Source organism: Seriola lalandi, unplaced genomic scaffold (assembly GCF_002814215.2).
Source record: "Seriola lalandi dorsalis isolate HSWRI2012SDOR001 ecotype SW California unplaced genomic scaffold, Sedor1 jcf7180002054446, whole genome shotgun sequence".
Taxonomy (NCBI): domain Eukaryota; kingdom Metazoa; phylum Chordata; class Actinopteri; order Carangiformes; family Carangidae; genus Seriola; species Seriola lalandi.
Window position 1 is genome coordinate 621,431 of NW_019524999.1, and position 22,040 is coordinate 643,470.

General features: G+C 38.9%; 1 protein-coding gene across 3 annotated transcripts in view; it reads left to right on the forward strand.

The window, feature by feature from the left end:
* negr1 (neuronal growth regulator 1) overlaps positions 1 to 22,040 on the forward strand; it is a 134,232-nt gene that overhangs the window by 67,089 nt on the left and 45,103 nt on the right. For all 3 annotated transcript variants that reach the window (XM_087175315.1, XM_023411034.2, XM_023411035.2), the window contains exon 4: positions 14,657 to 14,788. In XM_087175315.1, coding sequence (XP_087031441.1) covers positions 14,657 to 14,788 — 132 coding nt within the window. The remainder of the gene's footprint in view (positions 1 to 14,656; positions 14,789 to 22,040) is intronic.

Here is a 22,040-nt window from a genome sequence, read left to right on the forward strand (position 1 = left end):
TTTCTTTTTTCCTTGTAGGGCTCAATTTTTTTGAATGGGGAAATTAGTTTAATTGTTCTGTTCAATAACTTGCAAAATAGCCTTAAAAACCAACATAAAGTCGACCACGCACACAAATACACTGACAACGGACCCATTTGTCCTAGTCGGATTGGCTAAAAACAACAACGCATTCGTTTCATTTATTTGTGGGGAAGTGAGATCTGATCACAAGTGGTCATTTGAGACACATGTGGAGACGCAGTTTAATGCCAGGTGTGAACCAGCGTGCTTAGCCGTCCACTTGTGATCAATCACACGAGATGTATGTTAATGCCAGGTCTGTACAGGGTCTAGATAGTTGTGCTGCAGCAGTCAGTGAACTTTGACAGAATGATAAATTGCCCTGACTGACTGTCAAGTTCCTATTCCCACTTCGACTGTTTTGTGTTTGCATTTTTTGCTTCTCTCTCCTTCCTGCCAACCAGCAAACTGCCAGCTAATAATAAACGTTGTGCATCCAGTGAAGTGTGGCCATTAACTGTTTATTGAGACAATAATTCGGCTCAATATGTGTGCGTATAAAGTCAATGCATATTCTTCAATTAGAAAGATGCAAACTGAAGCAAGTACTTGTAACACACGGATCATCGTTGTTGACATGCTGCTAAGAGAAGGAATGGTGCCAGCATATGTCTGCAGCGTAATGTGCCTCATTAGCCATGTAAAAACTGTGCTTGACAGTGAAGTCCTCAGGAGTTTGGGGTGATTGCTGCATGATAGGGGCACTTACGACTTGAAACCCCGCTCATCAGCTGGTGAAAACTTGTCGTACAAAGTGAATGCTTCATCCTCTCCCTATCCTTATCAACCACTGTTGATGTGCCCTTGAGTAAGGATTCTCCCCCCTGAATGTTCCAGTGCTGCACCATTTGAAAACAACTAATGGGAAACTGCGTAGTTTGGGTCATCTTTGACCTTGCAGCTCCTCCTCCAGGCTTTTGATGTTGATAAAACATGTTCTGAATTAACTTGTACTGTATGTTTAAGTAAAAGCTGAATTTAAATGAGAAATGCCATTAGACAAAGTACATTGGTAACATTCCCAGAAGCCATTCTGTCATTATTAATTTAGCTCTTGACATGCCTACTTACTTTACTCCTAAAGCTTACAATAGCTCTGGTGACATGTCAGCCTTTCAGGTTATTGCCTACACATGGAGTACTGTGCAATGGGTGCTCACCACTCTTTCATAGGTCATAGACAGGGGGATGAAATATAATTTAATGTTTCAGTCTGGTTTGGTTGGGTGGATGGCTGGGCAGAATTGCCTTGATAAGCTTTTTCCATTGAGATTTGAATCCATGGGATAGAAGTGTGACCTTTGAAAAGGCTGACTAGAATACTAGAATAGATATTTGATTGTTTTCTGTGATGGGACTCAGCTGGGGAGCATTTCTCTCTCTTTCCAAGCATCTAATGTACATTTATCAACTATATACTGTATATCTCTTTTTTTGCCTTTTCATTTAAGTACAAGATCTTCCCCAAAACACACCCTGTGGAAACAGCAGCAGCATCCTGTACATTGACAACTCACAGTAGCTTATTTAAAGCTGCATCCAACAGAACCGCCTTGGTCCTGAGCTAAGCAGCAATAGCAAGTGCATAAGTACAAGAGCTCAGTCAGTTTCTGTGTGAACGGTGCAATGAATTATTCAAACTTGACTTTATATCACTGCTACATACCTTGAGTTGTGCCTGCCATGTCGCACTAGAATGTGGCAGCTCTTTAAGAGATGCAAAGCAGGTCTTTGGCAGTCTCTTCAACAGGGATCTCTCATTCAGCACTGGGTTCCTTTTCTCATAGTTTGCAATGAGCTGATGTGCAGTTCAAGGCCTGACACTTGAGCATACTTTAAACACGATGGGAGGTGAAAGATAAAGAGTTAGGCACTGCATTTTGAATTTCAGATACCAACAGTAGGAGCCGTGTCTAACATGGCTCCATTCAGCTATTGAGCTGAGTATTGCTAACTAAAGAGGTGCTCAATGGGCACATGCTTTATTGGAGTGTCCGTAACATGATGAATAGTAGACCTTCTTTAAATCAGATGTGATATTGAGTTACTACAACACTACGCATATTAAATGGTAGTTTGCAGGCAGATGATTTCTTTCCAGGCTGTGACTTTAAAAAAACAAAACAAAAAACACTTTAACACCCACCCCCATTTTGAAAGAGGTTCTTCAAAATTAAATATATGAATTCTAAATAGTTTTCAAGATTTTAGGGCAGCAACTAACTTTTTTTACTTTCATTAATGATTAATCTATTGATTATTTTCTTGACTAACCGATTACTCCTTTGTCTATAAATTGTGTACAACTCAAATATATTTTGTCTCCTATCATAAAGGACGAAGGGAATCAGAAAATATATAAATTTGAAAGGCTGTATCCACACAATTTTGGCATTATGTCATAAACTAAAATAACTCAAAATATTCAAATAATTTATGATAAAAAAAATGTTTTTTTTTCTGTTGTAACTTATCCAGTGTTTCCAATACATGGATATAATTGTGGCGGCTCGCCACAATATCAACATTCACCACCACACATTGATTTTCTATTTTGTGTTGTTTCAAAATCTTATGGCTAAAATCTTATTTCATTGTAGAGGTATACATTGATTCGCTCAGCCCTTCCTTGCTCTGCTTACACTGACAACTGACCCGTCTGTCATAGGGCTGGACATGGGGAACACCAGGAGAAATCCCACCGCATTGATGGGCTGGTGGACTGTCAAAAAAAGTTTGACTGTCTCTTTTTTTTTTTTATCAACCCTCTCTGTGTGCCCATCCTTCAGGGTGCACAGCATGCAAGAGCAACAAATATGAAAGCAACAAGGCAACAGCTAGTGGATCCCTCTCACTCCGGAACAATATGTTCACACACCAAAGCTGATGTACGTTACCCCTACATAGGCTATACTTGGATGGACAATCTAGGTAGATGAAATTGCTCTATTCAGAACAGCTTATTCACTCTTTTGAAACTAACTCATTTTTGGCAACACCTGTTCGAGTTGCATGTCCTTCTGTAACTGAGTGTTGACTAGAGGCTTCTCTGTGTGTCCTAGGTAGCGTGTGTGAGGCCTTCAGGGAACATTGGTAAATTGCAGGGTCTACTGATTATCTGCATGTGAGGCATTTAGCGAATATCTATAAATTGTAGCTACAGAAAATAACCTGCACTTCACTCCCCTCTTCTGCATGAGTCTCTGTATGCACATCGGTCACTCACCGTGCCACCCACCAACACAAGTAAATTTGCAACCTGTGGGAAACAATGAAAGATATGTGCCCTTTCAGTGTTGTAGAGAATTAAAGTTTTTGTAATAGCTGAATACAATTGAGCCTCGTTACACCATAGAATCCTGCAAGCACTTGTCTCAGGCAAAAAGTGGTGCTATGATTTTGGATGTTTTTAGGACTGTGATAAATGCAAATGCAGATCCCACTGTTCTGATTGCATAAAAAAAGTAAAACATTTTTTACTCCAATTTCATACAAATTGTAATGTGTTCTTTATACTATGACAGTTTTTCAAAAAGATTTGAGCACAATATATTGTGTTAATACTAAATTGTTATTCCTCTATCATGATACTACCAAATTCTATTTGACAGATACCCCCCTCACTGTAATCAATCAATCCTGTATTTGTTGCAGCTGTAAAGGATTTATTGTGTTACTGGGATTCCAGGCTATTTTGAGGGTTGGGAGACACCATATTTTCTAAGTTTTGGTTTTATACATGGCTCTGTATTCTACCTGAATTATCTTTTTCTAAAATGACCACAGCAACTGAAAAGACGAGCATATATGTATATATACTGTATATCATGCATATATTACATGTTCATTTGTCATAGTACTAGTAGTCTGTCTAACATCTCCATAGTGCTTCCTTCCCATGGGTATGGAAGTGGATGGTCCAAGGTAGGACTGAATAACTTACCAAGTTGCAAAGGAAACAGGTATATCACAAATTTACCATTAGTTTGACCAGTCACCTGAAAACTCTAAATAAAAACTTAGCAGTCTTGCAACTGCAAAAATCATGTTTTTTTTATTGTGACTGATGTTAGTGTAACTGCTTCTTCGTATATCATACAACTTTTCAGTAAACCAATTCAATTTCTATGTTATATTAGCATATTCAACAAATTGTAAAATGCATCACTGGTAATGCACAGCACAAGTAAAAGGTGCTGATCAAATATTTTCTTTAGTCATGCTAATTACTTGTCTCACAAGCTTGTTACTCAGTACGCTTATTTGCCATATGAAGTATCCCACTCTCAGCCCTGTTTAAGCTGTTTTTTCTAATCACATAGTCACATAAATCTCTCAACCATGCCAGGTCCAGCACCTGAAATGGTTTCCCTGCCTACACTGCATGTGGCTAAATATGTCAGCACAGAAAGTAACAGTGAGGTAATTGTACAGGTCGCAGAGGTGGCAGCACATGCAATCAGACATGACTTAAGGCTCCTTTGGCCCAGTTCCACTCTCTGGATTTTAGCAGCCTCAGATTGACAGCCAGAGAGCAGGGTAGGTGTTATGTATCAAGGCAGACTAACAGCCTGTTTTTCAGACAGGCCCTGTGCACAGTGTGATTTTACCCCTAGTTCTGGCCCACACCTTGAGTTGGGGCCAGAAGGCAGCAGCGCACAATGTAGCAGCGTGGGTTGTTCTCCATTTTCAGGAGTTAAAAGGATAAATTGATGTAGAAAATGCTGCTCTATGCTATAATGGATTATTCAGCAATGCCTGCCCTATCTGTGTATTGCAGCCCTGAAGGAAGTGTACTCACAGCTCCCCTACACAATGTGGGAAATTGCTTACTGCAACGGCACTTAGCCAGCATTGGCACTGAATGCGAAATTAACCTTGCTATGATTTCTTTAATTTGCTTGGAGTGACATCTCCCTCAGGTGAGAGGAGCCTCCATAAGTTTCTCAAATATTTCTCAGCATACACTCACACACAACTCATGTTAGGTCTCTTGGTTTTACATTGCCTACACCAACAGTGGAGGTTATTTTCTTCCCTAATACAGTAATCTTTTATTCTTCATATTTTTTTCAGCATGTATACTGCCATGTCTGTTTTTTTTATCTTCATGTCAAGGTTAAGCACTTAACATATAATGTTGTATGTGTTATATGTATAAATATATATTCAAGCTAAAAGGAAGTGGTCTCAGACTTCTGGACCCCTGTATATAAACATGTAAATATATATCAAGGATGCAATGTAATGTGGCCAGTGTACTTTTTTATGCTGTAGTCTGCTGGGGCAGCAGCATGTCCGACATGAACACAAAGACACTGGACAAGCTGGTCAAAAAAGCTGGGTCTGTGCTTGGCAGGAGTCTGGACTCACATAGGACTGTTGTGGATGTGCAATGTAAGATGGAGGCCATCTTGGACAATACCAACCACCCTCTCCACAACATTCTGGCAGGACAGAGAAGCAGCTACAGCTGCAGCAAACGTCTCATCTCACTGCACTGCAGAGCAGAGAGGTTCAGGAGATCCTTTGTTCCCACATCCATAAGACTGTATAACATCTCAGCCAAAGGAAGTGGATCTAATTATTATTGTTTATTTATTATTAACAGTTATTATTATTATTACCAATGAGCTACTGGACATATTAAGTTCACCTAGAGGATTAAGTATCTATCTAGCTATCTATCTAGCAAGCTAGCAATTCTAGTTTAATAGTTTCCATGACCTTTGCAAAGCTCCCTTCCTACCGTAATCGATTCGAATACCATTTGCAGCCTGGCCAGGATCATGCCACTACATCCTGCATGAAAAAGATATACTGGCTTTCATTTATTAAGAAACACTGCAGCCTAATTTGAAATTTGTCCATTTTTTAGAAGGATCTGCATTTGAAGCCCATGTAAAACCACGTTTACCCTGGGAAAAAAAACAGTCTAAGTTATAGTCTAAATCTAGCAATATAATACTTATTGCAAATTAAGTCACACCAGATATTTTATTTAGATGAGGATGATTTGGTAAAAAAAAATATATATATATATATATCCAGTTTTGTGGCATTTTTATGGTGTTGTTCATCAGTATTTAAATTACAGTACTGTGGTCACCTGCAAAAAATGAACTTAAATGATTGAGTTTAAGAATTTTAACATTTATAAATGCATATTTTGAGGTCAACTGGTCCAAATGAAACCCACATTTGGTCCAATAACTATTAACTTTTTCACTTACCAGCAACTTTGTTTTCCCCCTGAGTCTCCTCAGCCTAAACACTATGGTATAGTCAATTTATTTGGCTGCCACTCTGGGTTTTGCTTCATATCCTATACAGTTTATCTAATCATCAGATTGTACAATGTGATCATATTTTGGATGTCTTTATTACAGCTTAGCAAGAGAATTTGGCTGTGGTGTAAAAATTAATTTGGCACCAAAGACAAGGAAACCAGGAATAAGCCATATCTCTGTTCGCTACAGTCGTAAACAAAATTGTCTTCACTGCACCTACCTGCAATGTGCTCCACTTGATTGACTAATGCGTTGATGCCAGACAATTGTGCTTGAAGCGGACGTTATTTTTCAGATTTATTTAGAAATTTACAGTGTGATTTCAGCTCTAAAGTTATTACCAGCAGTACTGGAGGACTTTTTTTTAATGTTAGAACATTTTTAGGCATTTTACACTGACCAAAGTGTTGATTTAGTGGTTCTTAGCAAAGTTAGAGTTTATTTCTTTCTTTTTTGTTCTCGTTCAAGGAGCTCAAAAACATTCAGAGGGAGGTAGATGGCTCTGCACAGTTCAGAAAAAGCAGAGTGCATCATAAACAATGTTAGGTGAATGGTGAGAACAGGGATGATGTGGGATGTAAGAGCTGAATAAAAGTCTTATAAAGCTTGGTGTTATTTTGTGGGCTTGGCAAAATTGCTATAATCATGGTGATTATGTTATATCTCCCATCCTACTTCATTATGTTGACTAATCTTGGAGGCTTGACTAATGTTTGACCGTCTCAGAGATACAATAAGAAAGTATTTTCATTTTCATTCTGAATCATCAACACTTGCAAACTGGAATATTTAGCTCCACCAATTTAATTGGGAGCCTACATGCCACCTGTGGATATCTCCACAAAGGGTGCTGCTGAATGTGGGAGTCATTATTACTAATGCCAGTTTCTCACGATTGTAGCTTAAATGGAGCCTTAGATTTGTAATGTAGGAATTGCTAAAGAAACTGAGCAGGTGTTTTTCACAGCAGAAATACATGTAATAGAAAAAAAAAAAAAAACACATGAAGAACCAATAACATTAACAATGGCTGTGATCTGTGAGGAAATACCAGTCCTTATGCTCCAGCTTACTGCAACTTGACAAAGAAAGGAGCCATCTTAAATTTCATGAACTTCACCCATGCTTTCCTGGTGTAACAAGTCAAACTGTCTGCCGTGACAAAGGTATCCATTCAGATTAACTCAGTGTGTGTGTTTGCATGACAAAGGCTTTGTCCATATTGTAGAAAATGTAAAAAAAAAAACAAAAAAAAAACAAAACGTGTATCTTAACATTTAATGTCAACCTTTAATGCTTTCCTCATTGCCAGTTACCATAATTAAGGCAGCGACAGCTAAATTGTTGAATTGTTGAAACTTGATTTACACTTTAATATATATTGACATGATGCATCTTCATTGCATCTTTTATCTGTTCTTCATTGTTCAGTGATAAAGAGCTCATTTTGTCAGTTATATTTATACTGACTCAATGTTGAATCAAATGCAAGGTTCTCATTTTCAAACCACTTACCCGGAGGCACCAAAAATCAGTCAGGTGCTTTTTGTATCATATGGTCAACCAAGCATAGGTGACCCATTTTGCAACCACTCTCATCATGAAAGCTACACTTGTTAACCGCATTTAGGAACTCTGTTTCCTCACTTCGCAGCGTCAGTAGTATGTACGTTTTTTATGTCTAAGCAAAAGTATGCTTAAACGGAAATTAATAGTTTTAGTGTGGTTTATAGTGCAGTACAATTGGTAATCAGGCTGGGTGGCACCAGACCAGCAGCCTTGAACAAAACAACTTTAGACCAAATTAAATTAAGTACCATCAGGTGAAAGAGATACGTCCTGTACAAACTGTTATGTTCTGCAGGCAAGAATAACACATCCGGTTTAGATTTTTGCCATTTAAAGTAAAAGTACAGACTTGTGCCTGAATAGATCCTGATGTTTTGTGTGAAATTAACTCAGTATGTTAGAGATGTTGTTTAATGCCTAGATGTATTCAATCCACTAAAAAGAAAGTTATACATCCTACAAGAAGATGCGGATGACATTATTGATAAGAATGAGTGTTTTAATCCAGTACAGTCTCAGGCTTAAATGCATTAAAATAAATTTGTTATTTAAATGTGAACTATATGAAAAATGTACATGAATGTGAAAAGTAAAACTCAAAATCAGATAAGCTGCTCTCAACTTCAGAGGAGTTTGTGATTTTGCAGAGGTCTGTATGTGAATTTCTGCCGGCTAAAGAAAAAATTATCCTTTGCACATGCATTTACCATTAGGGTTCACCTGAGCAGGTGGAGACACCACCTCAATTTCATGTCAAACCGAATACAAAAATAGAGGCTTAGGCATAGTCCACACGTACACAGTTTTTTATTAAAACAAGGGATTTCCTCCTTTGTTCTTAAACTAAATCCTATGCAAACAAGCAGTGTTTTACAAAAAAATCTTCACCCACATGAAATCGCTAAAACACACTGTCTAACTCGCTGAAATTTTGAGTACCACTGTTCTTCAGCAGACAAAAATACAATGCGCAATGCCGTCTTAAATCACATGAGACCTCATCATGTGATGAGGAATTTTTGCTTAAGTACGCAAGTCTGCAGAGGCATTTGAGCATGTACATTAAACTGTTGGTTTTACATGATCCCTCTGATAGTAAACACTTTCCCTGGGTGTGGGTGATAAAATGTCTTTTTTCATGTGAAATTACGCTGTTGGCAGTGTCCACATTTGGGGTTAGGTGGACAATCTGTCCTCACCAACATGTTCCTGAGGTTTGGAGGTCTTTTGAAAATAATCCGTGGTGGGTTATCCAGGTGTCCTTTGAGGGCAGGGTCTGTGGTTACAATATGCCAGTGTTTTTGGATTCCAGTGGACATGTCTTTGGCCAGAGGCGAGTGATGAATAGCACAGGTGATCCTATTGTCCATAGTTTTTATCCTGGTGGTGTTAAAGCACACAAGATTGTGTTAAGTTGGCAAAAAGTCCGCAGGCTTGTGTCACCCACTTGTGCTTGTAGCTTCTTTGTAGGAACCTGTGTTCCAAGTCTATCAAAAGTTTTTACCAGTTCCTGTAGGCTAACAACAATGGCGCATCAAGGTAAGGGTGAATCGTGTGTGGACTGATAGTGAAGTGGAGTGATTCCTCAATGTAGCGGAAGAGTAGATGTCCTTTACATGCACAGTATGTATAAAATATAAACATTCCTTTTCCAAAGTTAAAACCAGCACTATTTTGGCTACACTTGCCATTGCACAAAATCTCTTGACGTGAAACAAAGGAGAGAACAGCGCACATTCTAACATCACTAGCCAAAAACTCAGATTTCCCTTTCTACACGTCATCACTGAAGACATTGTTTTTGAACATCTTCATCCTTGAGGGAGTTTTGCAAGTCGTCTGTTTTCAGTGACCTAAAGCGCAGTTTATGTGTGGACGAAAGGTCATAAAAAGCTCATAAAAAGCCACACTTGAAAAAAAACGTGTACCTGTGAACTAGGCCTTAGAAATCATATTGGCACCTTGCAAAATTGCAGTCAATGGCCCATAAGTCGGTCTCTGTTCTCATCCTGTGGCTCTTACATTGCCACACAACCATCTTCATAGAAGAGGAGTCTTATCCGTCTATTTCATGTATGAGTTTTATTTTTATGCTCTACCTTGCCCTACACAACCAACCTTCTCAAGTGGCAAATAAATGATTGTTTGTGTTTCTCAGAAAGTGACAAAACAAGTTCCTTTGCTTCTCTGTTGAAACCTCAGCATTTGATCGAGCCATTTGGTAAATGGTATTGGAAGCATCAGGCACACTTGGCCTCATGGGTCAGTGCTTTTGATTTCATTGCCCTAGAAAAAGACACAAGTGCACACAGTGGATTTCCACATACTAAGTATATAATTCCACATCACAGTGAAATACAATGGAGATGTGCATTCAGGGCAATGTATAGGTCAACCATGTCAACAAAGGGCACTGAGACATAAAATCCTATGAAAGTTGCTGTCCTTCTATCAGAATAACCCTGCTGTGTATGTACAGTAGAGTAGAGCAACCACTAATGGTTCACAAAAATCAATAAAAGCTGTTTTTGCAATATGTAGACATTCATTAAAATGAATACCCAGTTTTAACTCTGACGTGTACAATGGATGTGTTGATCCCACTGACACACACATGCACACATGCTGCTCTCTTTCTGTGAACCAGTGGTGCATTGTGAAACACAGTCAGTGGTGAGATTCCACATTTGATTCCACAGTGCCACTTACTATTACACAAAGAAATGTGCTTCTCTCAAACAGAAAATGACAGTGAGATTACATTGTTTTGTTTTGTTTTTTTACATTTTATGCTTTGTTTTGTTTTGTTATGTTGTTTTTTTTTTATTATTATTTTCTAAGCAGTAGTGTTGTAAGAAACACAGAAGTCTGGTAAGATAAATACACTCCGCCTAGTCTTTTCAAAAAAAGTCCTTTTTTCATTCTCCTTTGCACAGTTTTGAGGCAGATGTGAAGTCACTTAAAAGGTAGAGGTGCTGGCTTGGATAGCCTAGCTGAGCAGAAGACCTACTTATTCAGTGGAACAGATAATATGTGATCCCACTACATCTGTCATAACTTTAATTCAAGGTGTATTACTGAGGCTATAGGTTTCAGCACAGCTACTGCACAGGCAATCACTTGGACTGAAGCCATGGCAAGAATATTTCACACATCAACCAGTCCGTTAAAGTTAAATTTCATCTAAATGTATTCATTTATTTTCTGATTATATTTAGGACTGAAAAACTGTCCTTTTGCTGCACCTAACTGCTGACCCCTGGTGCCCTGTAGAGATTCCTGAGATTGTCGCAGATTGTGGCAGATATTGGGTCAAGTCAAATTTCTCAGCATATTATTCACAAAAAGCTCTGGAATGTCTGTTCATATACACATAACTTAGGTAGTCATAGATGTAGGTAGAGAATGTTAACCTAGTCTGCTCAAATCCCTGCTATTTTTGACATCAAACTTGCACTGCACCATTTGATCACTATAGTGACACACTCTGTACTCAACATCCCCTCCCACATCAGTGGGATTAAGTTTAAAAAATACAGTGTGCACCCAATAAAAACAGCTTCTACACTGGTGCAAAGCCCAGCCATGTGCCATGCACCATCACAAAAATAGAGCACTTTGTGTTATGTCTCCATCCCTGTGCACTCTTGGCATATTAGCGGGTCTGTTTTGGAGACACATCTGGTGCTTGTTTATGGATCAGTTTTTCAAACATTTTCATTCCTTTGCTGTTGTTTGCGTAGCGACCACTATCTTTGCCAAGACTCTCGGACTCCATTGTTGCCACCACAACAGTCTGAGAAGAGACAGGAAAGCTCATTATCGACAGTACCTTGAGTTTCAAGTTTTCTTTTTTTGACATCGTAGTTAGCAGATAAAAAGCCCCCAGGGTTCAGAAAGAGAAAGTGACATTATATAAGAATTCAGCTCACTTACAGGGGAGATTGGCAGCACAAAATGGCAGCATTTCTACTCCTGAAGCATGGATTGTCTTGACTCTGACTGCTCTCTTTTATGAAATATTGCTGAGTCAGTGTCGGGTGTTTATGGCTTTCTGAACAGTATGTTGAGCTCAGCTGTACTTGATTGTGCACTCTGTTTGATCCCCATGCCTTCCAAATCCAGCCGCACATCTTCTATCCCAAACCACTTTTATCACTCTGAACAGCTGTAAATAAATAGATTTCACACTGAGCACCACTGGGTTAGAAATCCATCCATCCATTCATCCATTAAATAATAAATTATGATAATTAATATGTCAATGATCAATACAGATGCCTAATATTTTTAATCATCTGCAGGTGGCTGTCATTACTAAGACTTGGCCTTTAATCTGAAATATAACCGAACACTGCCCAGGGCAAAATCATTTCATTTTCTCTCGCAGTTTAAATATGTCAAAAAGGGAACCAACTAACAATTATTTTCAATATTGATTAATCATTTGCTATAAGATGTCAGTAGAATAGTGAATAATCCTTGTTATAATTTCCCACAAACCAAGATGATTTCTTACAATCAACAGCCTCATACATATTCAGGTGTACTTGATAAATGACTAGAATGATTGATTATTAAAATAATTGTTGATTGATTTTTTGTCAATCATCAACTAATAAACTAATGTTAAGCATTACAATGAGTAACATACCTATGCTCAGATCTCTGATACTGTTGATTGACACTTGAGACTTCATTGGATAAAATTGTGCCATTTGCATCTATCAGATATAAAATAATAGTTTATACTAGGGGTGTGCAAAAAAATCGATTCACAATAGAATCGCGATTCTGTCTACAAATTTAAAATCGATTCGTAAATTCCAAAAAATCAATATATATTTTTTCTGTCTTGTAACAGCATTTACATTGTTTCCTGACATGAGTTTAGCTCGCCAGTCCTATAGATGGCACCATGTCGTTTTCTGCCCAGGTATTCCGTGGCTTGAGTGAGAGCAAAGCCCAGTGTGAGCAATGGAAAACATAAAGGAAAAAGTAATTCAGCCCCATCTACATTGCGTTTTGACACATTTCAGATTTTTTAACGGTTGAGGAAGCAGCTCAGTCAAAGCCTTGTTATCTGCAGTTTTATATTCATTTTTAAGAGCTCGAAGATCTGATCATATGGCGTGTGGAGAGCCAATGTGGAAAATCGTGTGGAGAGCCAATAAAAACAAATAAAATGGTCAAAGTTGTCATTGACATTTAAGGTGTATCGATTGATTTCCAAACGTCAATCATGCACTGAGTAACACGCAGGAAAACATTCCACCTTAATAGTTAACGGTAGCTGCCGGTAGAGTCCGAGTTGCACACTGAATCAAATCGTTAATTAGTGAAGACTCATGACAAAGTCAGCCTATTAAACTCGTACATATTGTGCTGCTGGAAATGAAAGCTAGCTTAGCTACGTTTTCATAGCCTAGCCTGTTAGCTTAGCTTGACCTCTGCCTGCACTGCAACATTGCCTCTGAATGGATGTTTATGGCTTCACTTGTTCGACACAAGTAAGTAAATTAATTCAAAACACAAACTGACTTTGTTCACTCACCTGCTGCTTAATGCAACGCTGATTACGGTAGTATGGTCTAATATTACTGAGCTGGATGTTTGTCTGATGCTGCGTCATATTCTCAACATGATGAAACTGTTAATAAAGTCAGTCTATCATTTGATTATGTGATCATAGTTGACTGATGTATGGTATCTGGTCATCGTAGGAATAGTGGTGACTTAACCTTAGAAATGAGCCGCAACATAATGGTGTCCATACATGCTTGCGCACACGTCATAGGTGCGCTCCAGTACTTCAACAAATAGCAGTACACCTCTGACCATCATACATATATGAAATATACACTATCATATCTACTATATGACCTATCACCATTGATTTTGAATCAAAATCGAAATCGAATAGAATGAAATGGAATCGAATCGTGAGCTCAAGAATTGAAATCGAATTGAATCCTTCGATTTTCTGAATCATGCACCCCTAGTTTATACTTCACTTAAATTCAGGTCACCTTTATATTTATGTCTTATCATTTTCGTTGAATTATACTGGATACCATACTGTATCTCATTAATGCTTCCTCACATTATTATACATTCAATTCCTTATAGTAATATATTTGCAGTGTGAGCTAGAATGCTCTCGTGACACCTGTTACTATGTTTTTTTTTTTTTAAACATTTCTGAGCAGTGGATTTGTGTGCATTTGTGCTTTCTCCAACTTTTTGGGTGTACTACGCCCCTGCCAATATGCCAGTCATGGTGCAATGCCGCTCCTGCCTTTGGCACCGTTAGCTAACTGTAAAGCACTGACATGTGCATTGAGCCATCAAATTTGTCTGTCTTCCAGGAAGTAGCTCTAACTGGAGAGGAGTTGAGCAAATGATGAGTGGATGACAGGAAATACACCATTATTTTATTTTCTGCCACCATATCGGTCTGAATGGATCGATGCACTGCTAATCCACTGCTATATTAGGATGCAAGGAAGGTAATCAGGAATTCTCTACAATACCTAATCGCATTACATCTTCTACTCAGGTTTAAAATAGAAAGCCTTTTACTACAAATGAGGGCTTTCCACACACTAACCATAGGCTACAGAAAGCCTAGCACTATAGACTGAGTGTGTGTATGTGTGTGTGTGTTTGTGCGCTGTGTTTGTATTCTTTGTAGACATGGTGTAAGTGCTTTGCCTCCATTTTTCTATTTCCAGCCAGGAAATATGACAGTGGCGAATATCTTAACATCACCGGCATCACAAGGGACCAGGCTGGAGACTACGAATGCAGCGCTTTAAATGACATCGCCTCTCCTGACACCAAAACAGTAAAAGTCACAGTCAACTGTAAGTATATCTCTTTCTCCTTCCTTGCTTCCTTTTTTTTCCCGCACTGGCCTAACAGACACATGAAAGACACTAGGGCAGTCTTCAATGATACCAGTGTCATGTCCCTGACTGTGCACCTTCCAGAAGTTTGAAAAAGTAGAAAGCTAGAGCTTGAAGTTTCTTAATATTTAATGTGAGAATTCCCTTTTTGTCTGTGCATGTAGGTGATTAATTCACACTAAGGAAAGGTCTGACTGTTCTAAGCACTATTCCATTATGCAGGTAATGAGTCTTTCAAAAGTGTGAGGAGACAGTAATGAGGAGCCAAGGCATTAATGAATGATACTGGGCTTTAGCTGTCATGACCACATGGAAATCACCACTCGTAAGTATGAGCAGGAATGGGTGCCGGACAATTATTGCCATTCCCTCTCTTTTTAAAAGTGCGCATTTACTTGACTGTTATTCATGGAGGTTTCTGCATTGATGCCCTGTGCTAAATCTCACTTTTGGCAAAGCTTATCAGGCACTCAGCTACAGAGACGGAGGGGGGGCAAAGAGTGAAAGAAAAAAAGATTCCTCCTGGCCCAGTTACTGAGTCATATCCTAAAAGTTAATCATGTAAGTTTTCTAATTCAAGTTTTAAAGAAATGGAATATTTTATTTCATGCACAGTTTTTACAATTTAATTCTCTTTTTCTTTTTCTTTTTTTTTTTTTTACAACAACTTTGAGTCCAGCAATGTGTGTACTGTATTTCCACCACTCTGTGTTAAAGCAGCTTTCATTCTGGCTTTGTTATAAAACCAAGTCTTGTGGCCATTATTTCTGTGTAATGCCTGGCTCTAATGAGCTGGGCCTGAGTGGAGTTTTAGAGGCCAGTTATTTATAGCTCTACTGAGACATGGGTTCAAGGATGAAAAGTGCTTTGACAACTGGCAGTGTCTTTATGTTACAGAACAAAGGAGATATTCACAATGATTGATAAGGCATGTCATAGACGCCAAATTTTAAAGCGAGACAGCAGGGGTATGTGGTTTATTATCCACACTGAGTGAATTGATTAGGAAGACTTTCCTCTGCTGTCAGACAAAGTCACCGCAGCTTGAGCACTGGAGCGACACTTTGGGTGGGACAATGCTGTAGTCGGTCAGGTGTTGAGACAGTATTTGCCCGCTGCCCAGACTTATCTGAAGCTCCCAGAGCTACAGAGCTGTTCCTGTCATTGACTAGTTAGTCATTCTTTGTTATGGATCTGTATCACAGAGCAGAATCGTGCAGATATCTTTTGTAGACTCCTTTAATGACTTTTAATGGTCTATAAATTGGTTTCTGAAAACTGCTGATGATTTCAGTTTAATATGTTATTTTACATAATCCTCTAGGAAGAGCAGAGGCTCTTTTTTACTTTACCAGGGAAATAGAAATTGTCTCAAAATGCAATGGAAATAACTGTAAAGGCTTTAAACTCTCACACATTACTTATGCCTTCTGAGCAAAAAAATTTAGGTTCTGTATCGAACCCAGCCTAACTGCGACATATCACAGACCTTTCTTGGAAATGGCATGGATTATAATAAGTAAGACATGGACAATTTTTTGGACACTGTTCAAAAGCATCAGCAGGATGCCAAGTGAACACTTTGAGATCAGACTTTTAGAGACAGTGTTCAGTGAAGACCATTATCTCAAAATAGCCTGTTGCAAGAGCGATGACAGTACAGTTTTGAAATAATTGATATGTTTTAAAAGGATTTCATGACCCTGACAGTTAGGAGAAATATCAGAATCCATAAAGTAGCATGTAGTTCTCAGATTTACGTACATTGCACGTGGTGTAATCGGTCTGTTGATAACTAGCTCCAGTGGACATAAAACCTCTCTTGCAGCAGCTCTGTGACACATATGCCACATCTCTCTGACAAGTCTTAATTCAATATCTGTCTGCAGTAATTAGTTTAGCCTAGGTGATGGGGCAGCCTGTGTCTGCACAAAGCGTTAATCTTTGAGATCTCCCCCTTTAGTTATAAATATTTCATAATTCTTGACGCCCCGTTCGAGTTATGGCCAATATGTGGCTCCATAGTGTCAGACTTTTCTGGCCTCACAAGCACCTCACACATGAAAGGTCCTGTGTTTTATTGTGGCTGTTTAGCATTCAAAGTGCTGTGCATGAGACTTGCATAACAAAACATGTCACAGACATTAAAGCAGCAAAAGGAAACTTTGGTTGTCAACACCATCTAATGGCTGTGAGATAGCCTTTCAAATCTTAACTTCAGTACCTTATGTCATGTCGCTTTGATAGTCTGAATCAGCTCACAAAATTTTGTAAATTTGTTTGTATTTTTTCATGAAAGTTGCCTGGTCATTCTTCCAACATGGTGACTGGTGACACTTGTGCTCATTTACAAAGATAAGGGGGCTGAATAAATGAATTAAAGTTGTCCATTGGAGCGGCTGATATGGCCACAGCAGGCAGAGCCTGAGCCAGCTGGTGGCCACTCTTCACTGCCTCCTCTCCACCCTGGTGCAATTCTCCCTCTGTGAAGGAAAAAGAGAACCATTTGCACCATATCCCAATCTACTGTATCATTCATGTTCTACTGTCACACATCAGACTTTATTCACCAAGTGCCCCCGAGCACGCTTTGATGAAGGCTCGGTGTGTCAAATTCTGAATTAAGATGAAGACGTTAGCTGACATTGAAACTCAAACAAGAGAGGATAATTACAGTGAGAAACAAGAAATGTACTACATTTAACATGTTAAACTGTATGGACATGTGTTCATACATCTGTTTAACTTGACGAATCACCCTCTCAACTTTTCAAAGGTTCTCCTAGCAGATTCTGCAGGTGTCAGAAATGTGGCATCTGTATTTTAAAGTAAATAAACCATTTATGATATCACACAGTGTAATGACAGAAAATATAGCTATAAGTCTTTTTTTTTTATACAGGTTTCATTGGAATATGTTGTTCAATTATTTAAGAGGCCACTGTGTTCTTCATTGACCCTGACAGAGTATCAGTGTTGATCCCCTCAGACTATCTTTCTTCTTAATAGCAGTTAAATTAATATTAAGTCACAAACATCTATCAGTCATGTCTGCACTATTTCTCTTTTATCGTTCTAATAAGACGACATAAGAGTGAGTGACACTGACATTTCATGGGTTAACAGTCTAATTAAATACATGTCCAAACATCCAAACAATTTCTCTCTCTCTCTCTCTCCCTCCCTCTCCCTCTCTCTTTCAAAACAATTCCTTTTTTTTAAGCTAAGAGTATAGTTGACCTCTGGGCTAATTGCAGATTAAGGCCACTAATTAAAATAAGCAAACCAAAGTAATGAAAACAAAATTAAGCTCTAGCATGTTTAGAGTTTTAATAACACTAGGCCTTCCGAAACACTAAGCCTGCCATTTGGCTTTCTATGATATGATGGGCATTGTCATTGTGTAGCCATTTCCAAGTGTGAAGTCCGGTACGTTTAACCTCTGCTTGAATGTTTCCAAGGCTCAGAAGACTACCTTAATCAGACAGCATTAATTAAATTACTGGCTTGCACCTCTTGTCTTTATACGTCTGCTGATGAATGAATGGTGACTGGATACTTTTATCAGCTAAACCTGAATGACGGCAGTCATGCAGAAGGTCACGCTAGAATCAGATTGACTAAAAAGCCCTGCTTGGTAAAAGGATATTTCAGCAGTGATTTTACCTGATGAAATTTGATCTCTGACCTACTTTTCAAATTTACATATTCATCTACACTGCAGGTGGGTGCAGCTATTGGCTGAAATTCTCACTGCACGGTGTGGCTCAAAAGCATAAATATCACATCTAGGTGGCTGAGTCGGAAGGATGAATTAGAAGGAAACCACTGTGGAAAACCTCCACCTGAGATAAAAAAGCCAGTGTTTGGTCAATTAATGAAGCCACCTCGTTGTAGAATGAAAGGTTCCAATACTAACTACATACACATAAAACAATAACTATTTCTTTCTTTTTCAGTCAGAGAAATCAAAGGTGTCTGACCTTCTTTTGTAGTTTAGAAAGCTCTTCCCCTCCAGAGAGAGCTGTCTGCTCTCACTCCTCATTGAATGAGTGACACTACAGAGTTTCAACACCACCATGTTCCAAGATGGGATATGGCAGTTTGCACAAACTTAAGTCACACGTGGAAGGAACACAGACAACCAACTGTCTTGTTCTGCTACATTTTATTTGCTCGTCACTGTTTCACATGCTTCAAACTAAAGCTGTTTGAAACCACGCCAGATGTTCTGATCTACTCTCTACATCCATGTGATAATCACAAAGCTGCCAAAAGCCAATTTTCGGGAAATAAATGTGTAAAGAAGACAAATCAGTCGATGCCATGTTAGCAGCACAGATGTTTGAATTATTGATGTGGAGTAGGAAGACAAGTGGCACATTTTTGGCAGTTAGAGCAGAATATTCAGACTCCTAGAACCTCTCTTAAAGCACTACAGTAGCTTGGTCTTTGACATGCACCTGGAGGCTTAATTGGGTACCTCTGACACAGTAGATGCAACTTTGTTTTTGTTTTTGTTTTTTTGTTTTTTTTTCCCCGTATGAGCTCATCCCCTCCTATCTGGATGTAGGGTGTAGGTTTGAACCAGTGCAGGCATCTCTCTCTCTCTCCAAAACATCACTTGTTTTCCTTCATAGCAAGCTTTCACTTGCTTTGCGGAGCGAAGCTGTGCCCTGTGTGCTTCCAAGTTTTCCAGCCATTTGTACGCCTCCTTCCTCCCCCAGTACCCTGCAGCTGTGAATTCTGCTCACATACTCATCATGGCTGTATTTATAAAAAGAAGAGCACCTCACTTTCATTCCTGATTACAATAATTGGCCAACAAAATTGGGATAATTTTTAATTAATTATGAGCATGGACATTAGAACTGCTGTGAGCAGTTACAGCCATAGTATTGATAGATTTCTCAGCATAATTGAAATGCAGGGATATACTCAGAATACTTCAAATTCTTTACATCACCTTGTCTTTTGTTTGCACTGACCCTGCCTTTCCCTTTAAAGCCCCAGTCATGCGGGCCTTTTTGGAATTCAGGCCCTTCTCTGGTAGATACACCCACAACATGCTCCTCTGACTCCCCTGACAGAGTTGTTCAGGGGAGTCATGACCATCTCTGATAAATAAGAGGCAAAACCTGTTTACTTGTGGTCAGGAGGAGCATCTTCATCACCACACAATATTACAATGTCAAGTAATGACAAGAAAATAAACAACTATTAGTGGGGAGTGAGCATGTTTTCACAGTATTAGCATTTTTTTTTATTAAGAACAATTATACAGTGTAACATTTACATAAATGTTCACAGCATTTACTTTTGATAAAATGCATCTCCTGCATACAGTGTGTGTACGTCTGTGTGTGTCCAGACCTGCCTCGGTGCAGTGGTGGATAGCACTGTCGGATCAAAGGTAGAATGAATGTTCATTCCACAGTTGAATGAAATCTCTTTGTAGGGAGTATTTTAACATCAGGCACAAAGTCTCAGCTGAGCATTTGTCGACAGTTTGCAGTATCCATTGAAATACTGTGGCTTTCAATTCAAAAGAGAAGGCTTCCTAGAATTGGATTCTGATCCAGTCCTAAGTAGAGTTAAAGCCAGTACCCTCGAGCTGTTTGGGTGTAAATCCATCTCTCTACATCTCTCCAAAGCTCTCGTCTTGATTGCTATTTGGATTCCTTGCTGCATGCGGGGCATGAATAAATGAGCGGAATCTTGATCTTCTGCAATATAAATGTTCTTCCTAGTACCACTTCAGAATAGATTGACATGCAGCGGCTTCATCTATTAACTTGGTCTGCAATTTTAGTGACTGATCAAAATATCTTTGGAACGTTGACAAAAGGCGAATGCTTGTATCCAGGCTAACTTTCTGTATACTTACACAGTTGGAGGTGACTTACTGACTATCTTATAGCAATGAATTACGGATGTTTCCTGTCTTTTTCCTAGAGTGATCTTCATGAGAACACACCACCATCTTGTATGGGTGTTTAGTACGATAGGTAGGAATTTGTGTACCTTGAACCATTTACTGTTTAACGCAGACAATAGTTTGAATTCCTGCTACAGTCGACCCACACGGTCCTGCACGCTAGGCTGGTTATTTATATGCTTTGCATTGTATAAAAAGAAGGAACACAATGTTCCCTAGCTGTTCTGAATAGAAATCTTAATGAATTAATAAATCTTGGCAGCAGAACCATTCCTGACTGACAAAAAAACAGGACAATGAAGCCCACAGATGGCAGTGGGGAACAGTGTCTCTGTGTGTAAGCTGATAAGTCATGCACTGATGAGTCCATTTCTTAATTGCAATGAAAACTCATTTTCAAATCTGGCTGAAGAGGTAGGGTTATTAATTGATCTTTTAATTAAAAAGCCTGCGTTCTGTGGGTTCTCTTGGCAAACAATAGTTTGTAGCTAAATAAATCATATTCAATCTTGAAGCACACCAATTAATCATTAATAGTTACATGAGGATCGCTTAAAGCAAGCGACTCAGTGAAGCCCTGTACATTAAGGTGTGATGCTTTCTACACAAACCCTGTCCATTAATATTAAAGAGAAGGTCAAACATTTTATTCATCATTAACATGCTTATATTCATTCACTTTGTAGAGACATACAATTGGAGAGGTCATCTTTATTCTGATGACAACCTCTATACAAGGCATATGTAATGGAAGTCGGTCTGTGATCAACCTGCAACTGGCCATTTGTCACCTGGCAGGGCCTTACAGCACCCATTTTTCTGCCGCGCCTGTGCTATTCCTGGACCCAACCCCTCACCCCCATCTGGTGGAGTCACCAGGAATCCAGGCATGATTAACAGCACCACAGCATTCCCTAGACACTAAATTACCTGGATTATTGGGCCTTCATGATTTTTAGTGCACTGCTTTGCATTACTCTCCACATTCTGATGGTGTATTACACAATATATGATGATATAGGACATGCCAGCAAGTTGAAATTGGAATTATTGTATTGGACTGGATTTTATGGCTGTGATCTGTCTTAACAGATCCCAGTGCCAGGACCCAAATTGGTATTATTGATATGCATATAAAATGATAGCATTTTGGACCACCTACAAAACCATGGGGGATATTTTTCTTTATTCCAAAATATTGCAGCAGTTGTATGTCATAAGTGGTAAGAGGGACAATTACTTGGGGCCCTGGTACTTATGAATTTTTCTCTC